Source organism: Acyrthosiphon pisum, unplaced genomic scaffold, assembly GCF_005508785.2.
Source record: "Acyrthosiphon pisum isolate AL4f unplaced genomic scaffold, pea_aphid_22Mar2018_4r6ur Scaffold_21504;HRSCAF=24140, whole genome shotgun sequence".
Taxonomy (NCBI): domain Eukaryota; kingdom Metazoa; phylum Arthropoda; class Insecta; order Hemiptera; family Aphididae; genus Acyrthosiphon; species Acyrthosiphon pisum.
Window position 1 is genome coordinate 55945 of NW_021770979.1, and position 4403 is coordinate 60347.

At 40.7% G+C, this 4403-nt stretch overlaps 1 protein-coding gene across 1 annotated transcript; it reads left to right on the plus strand.

Annotated features, from left to right (window-relative positions):
• The first annotated feature begins 960 nt into the window (after positions 1-960).
• Positions 961-1626, plus strand: LOC103308046. Its single transcript, XM_008180692.1, has 2 exons — positions 961-1045; positions 1115-1626. The coding sequence occupies exons 1-2, from the start codon at positions 961-963 to the stop codon at positions 1624-1626; spliced, it is 597 nt and encodes a 198-aa protein (XP_008178914.1).
• Positions 1627-4403: the final 2777 nt, after the last annotated feature.

A 4403-nucleotide genomic window follows, 5' to 3' on the forward strand; every position in this document is an offset into this window, starting at 1 on the left:
GACGCTCGTAATTAGCGCCGCCGCGAAGTGTAAATAAACAGTTCGAGGCAAGCGAACGTCGATTCACAAGCGCAGTCGAAGAGGAAAGTCGTCATTAACAACCAAGGAATTCAAGTCAAGCAAAGCCGAACATCAGTACAGACCATCGTGAGCATCCCGTAGAAGTGCTCAAATATCAGTAAATATAAAAAAAAAAACTATGGCAAGGATAATTTTAACTGCGATACTGTGAGTAAAAAAAAAAAATAAAGAAATAATAATAATAACAAAAAAAATTGAAATCTTATCTCGACTACACTCCATACTAATTAATAAGTACGTATTTCTTTCTCATCTATTTTTTTTTATCATTATTATTTCTTTCTGTATAATTCAGAATCGTAAATCTGTAGTATTGTATTAATATAATATTAATATCATAGTTAACATTAGCATTGATGTATAATTGCATGTAAACATACACACTTATATATACATAAAATTAGTAATTCGTTAAGTATCAGCCGAGTAGCTAAATAGTTAATGAGCGGAAAAGAGGAAAACAGTTCGGATAGGTCATCCCCAAATTCAGATAACGAATCAGGTGACCCAATAACACCGCCAAGTCCTACCCCTCGTGTAAGTTTACCAGTACGATTCTCAAATCCAGAAATTCCAAAATCCGAACGTTCTATTGGGAATATCAGTACTGATAACATCTTCATCAGAACTGGCGTACTAATAGACCATAACTCAGAGTTAACACATAACGTCTCCATAACTTTGGAGGAAGTAGATACAGTTTTGGGGGAAGCAGAAAATCAACTCAACCGTAATATCCTAGACCAATCCATTGAAGAAAATCTTTTAAATCAGAATTTACCCTCCTCTCCTCTTAACTCTAGTGATCAAACCATGAATCCAGAAACTTAAGGAGCAGTTCAAACAACGGGTGTTACCGGTAATAATCAGCAAAGCATCATGGCAAATTCTGAAGGACAATCAAATGCAGACACTCAAGCGATATCAAATCCTCAAGTAACTGAAGAAAATCCAGATCAATCTGGTGTACGATATTCATTCGAACCCAGATGAGATACAATAGGACTGGAGGCTGCTCTAAAACTCTTGCCAGGCTCGTTCAGTGGGGACAAGCAGGAGGAATTAGAGATATTCTTGGAAAAATGCGAGTTTGAGTTAGCATGCGCACATGACCATGTACAGGCTCGACTACTCCAAGGAATACAAGTTAGACTGACAGGGAAAGCCTGCCAGGCAGTCAAGTTTAAGGAAATACAATTTTGGGCTGAACTAAAGGAAGCGTTGAAATCTGCATTGGAACCGCAGAGGACGACTACATATCTATTCTCAGAGTTGTATTCAACAAGACAGAAAATCGGGGAAGACGTAACAAACTACGCAAATAGGATTGAGCAACTCCAAACACTCATAATAGAACAAGAGACAAGTGGGCACAGTTGGGAGGTAGCTCAAGTGCTAGGAACAAGCATCAAAAAGCAAAGCATCCAAGTATTCGTAGAGGGACTAGGACCTCTAAAAGACTTCATTAAGGCAAGGAATCCATTAACGTTAGACAGGGCCATACAAGCAGCAAGGGAAGAAGAACGGGTCAGAAAAACACAATAAGCGACAAAGAAGTTATATGGAGCGCCACACCAACCCACGAAGAAACCTACTTGTTTCCACTGTAATTAAGTTGGTCATATGGCAAAGGATTGCAGGAGCAAACCGACAACGTCAAACTCAAGACCTTCTTCCACAACAGCACGAATTAGGAAAATTGAATGTAACTATTGCAAAAAGCCAGGGCATCTGCTGAAAGATTGCCGTAAAAGGAATTCCGTGAACTCCAAAAAGGAAGGCAACCAGCAGGAAAACCAGCAGAAACCGGCCACCAACGGTGGGCGCCCGGTGAGCGAGTTAAAAAACACCGGCAACGACAAATCCTCTACTTCAAAGCAGAATTAGATCGAGACCATCTAATCTGCCACATTGAACAGACCATCAGCAAAAAATCGAATCTACTCTTAGACTCTGGGAGTGAGCTTAATCTAATAAAAATATCATCTCTCGCGGATCAGACAATCGTGTATGAAGATGTCATCTATCATCTGAAAGGCATTAATGACCAGATAGTACACACACTGGGACAAACACAATTGGAACTATTTATCGAGGATAAAATTATAGTTGCAATGTTCCAAGTAGTTCATTCTGCATTCCCAATCCCAAACGATGGTATCCTTGGACGGCCATTTATGGTGGAAAACAAAATCATTCTGAATTATCAGACTAATGAAGTCATCATTCCTGACGGGGCTGAAATAGTGCTACAACCCCGCACTGAAACCCTCGTAGGAATAGAAGCAGGGAATCACGCAGAAGAGGAAATCGTCATCATCGAAAGTCAAGAAATCACGAAATCAGTCATGTGCAGTAACGCTGTAACCAGAGTACAAAACAAAAGGGTGTTAGCCACACTCATCAACCCAACCGAATAAATGATAAAGCTAAAGACGCCCAATTTAAAGGAATTGGTCCATGAGGAGTTCAGGGAAGCTCTAATCCATTCGGTACAAGTCACGGATCGACAAGAAGAACCTCATGCAAACAGTAGTCGACTGAAACGATTGGAAGAAGCACTTAGAACCGATCATCTAAATTCGGAAGAAAAAGGATCAATAGTGGCCATCTGTCAAGATTACTCGGACATATTCTTTTTAGAAGGAGATCGGGTGTCGGCGACTACAGCGGTGACACACGGGATCAAAACCTCAGAAGCGGTATCGCCAATTCACGTGAAGCCCTACCGTTTACCACAAAGGCATAGACAGGAAATTACGGACCAAATGGAGGCCCTCGAACGGGAAGGTGTGATTACAGCTAGTGAATCACCTTGGAACGCTCCACTCGTAGTAGTCCCGAAGAAACCCGACGTCAATGGCCAGGTTAAATACCGTGTCTGCGTGGATTTTCGCCGACTGAATGAGGTCACGATAGGGGATGCATTCCCACTTCCAAACATCGTGGATATTTTGAACCAACTAGGGAGGTCAAAATATTACAGTACCTTGGATTTAGCTCATGGTACCACCAAATTCCGATGGATCCCTCCGACCGTAGCAAAACGGCGTTCTCTACAGACCGGGAACATTTCGAATTTGAACGAATGCCATTTGGTTTGAAGGGAGCTCCAGGGACCTTCCAGAGGCTCATGAATAAAGTATTAATCGATATAAATGGAATCAAAGCATTCGTATATCTAGATGATATCATTATCTATGCAAAAGATTTAAATGATCATTCACAGAAAATCACTGAGATTTTTCAGAGACTCCGCAAATACAATCTCAAACTTCAACCACTGAAGTGCGAATTTCTCCGAAAAGAAGTTAATTATCTCGAACATCAAATCACTGACGAAGAAGCCAAGCCAGATCCTCAGAAGATAAGTTGTGTGAAACAATTTCCAATTCCAAGAAATGTAAAAGAGGTTAAGTCTTTTTTAGGACTTTCAGGCTACTACAGAAGATTTATCAGAAACTATGGGCGGTAGCTAAGCCGCTGACCTCTTTGTTAAAAAATGACGTGACGTTCAGGTGGAGCGACCTTTGCCAACAATCTTTTGAACAGTTAATAGACCTCTTGACACAGGCTCCAATATTACAGTATCCGGACTTCTCTAAAACATTCAACTTGACTTGTGATGCAAGTGACTACGCGATCGGATGTGTACTGTCGCAAGGACCGATAGGAAAAGATTTGCCGATAGCATTTGCATCTCGTACCTTAAATAAGGCAGAAGTCAACTACAACACAACCGAGAAGGAGCTAACCAGTATAGTGTGGGGAATTAAGATGTATATACCTTATTTATTCGGGCAAAAGTTCAATATAATTACCGATCATCGAGCACTAGTATGGTTGTTTAATATTACCGATCCAGGATCAAGACTCACTCGTTGGCGCCTCAAGCTAGAAGAGTATCAGTATACTATTCATTTCAAACCAGGAGTGAATAATACAAACGCTGATGCACTGAGTCGCATTCAAATTGTAACTACGAGAGCTCAAACCTCATCGAGTCATTACAACCAGTCAGAACCTCCAGAAACTCAAGAAACCTCTTTGAAATCAGTAAATAACGAACACCCAGACCTAGAATCGAATGAGGAAGGTGATACTGGTTATCAAGCATTCCTGAAAGCAGATGAAACTAAACTGGGTCCTACGAAGAACATTGCCGAGCGAACAGGAGATCTGTTTTCCGCAGATGCTGAAATCTCATTAGCTCATTGTGTATCAGCAGATTTTAAAACAAGGAAAGGAATTGCATTCGAATTCTGAAACCGATTTGGAAAAGTTAATGAACTTCGTCGACAAAAATGCCAAATAACAGAGAT

Bases quoted from the DNA above. Each gene is read 5' to 3' on its own strand.
- LOC103308046 (XM_008180692.1), top strand. From the start codon at position 961: ATGGCAAATTCTGAAGGACAATCAAATGCAGACACTCAAGCGATATCA. The intron at 1,046-1,114 runs GTGTACGATATT...AACTCTTGCCAG, and splicing joins AGAAAATCCAGATCAATCTG to GCTCGTTCAGTGGGGACAAG.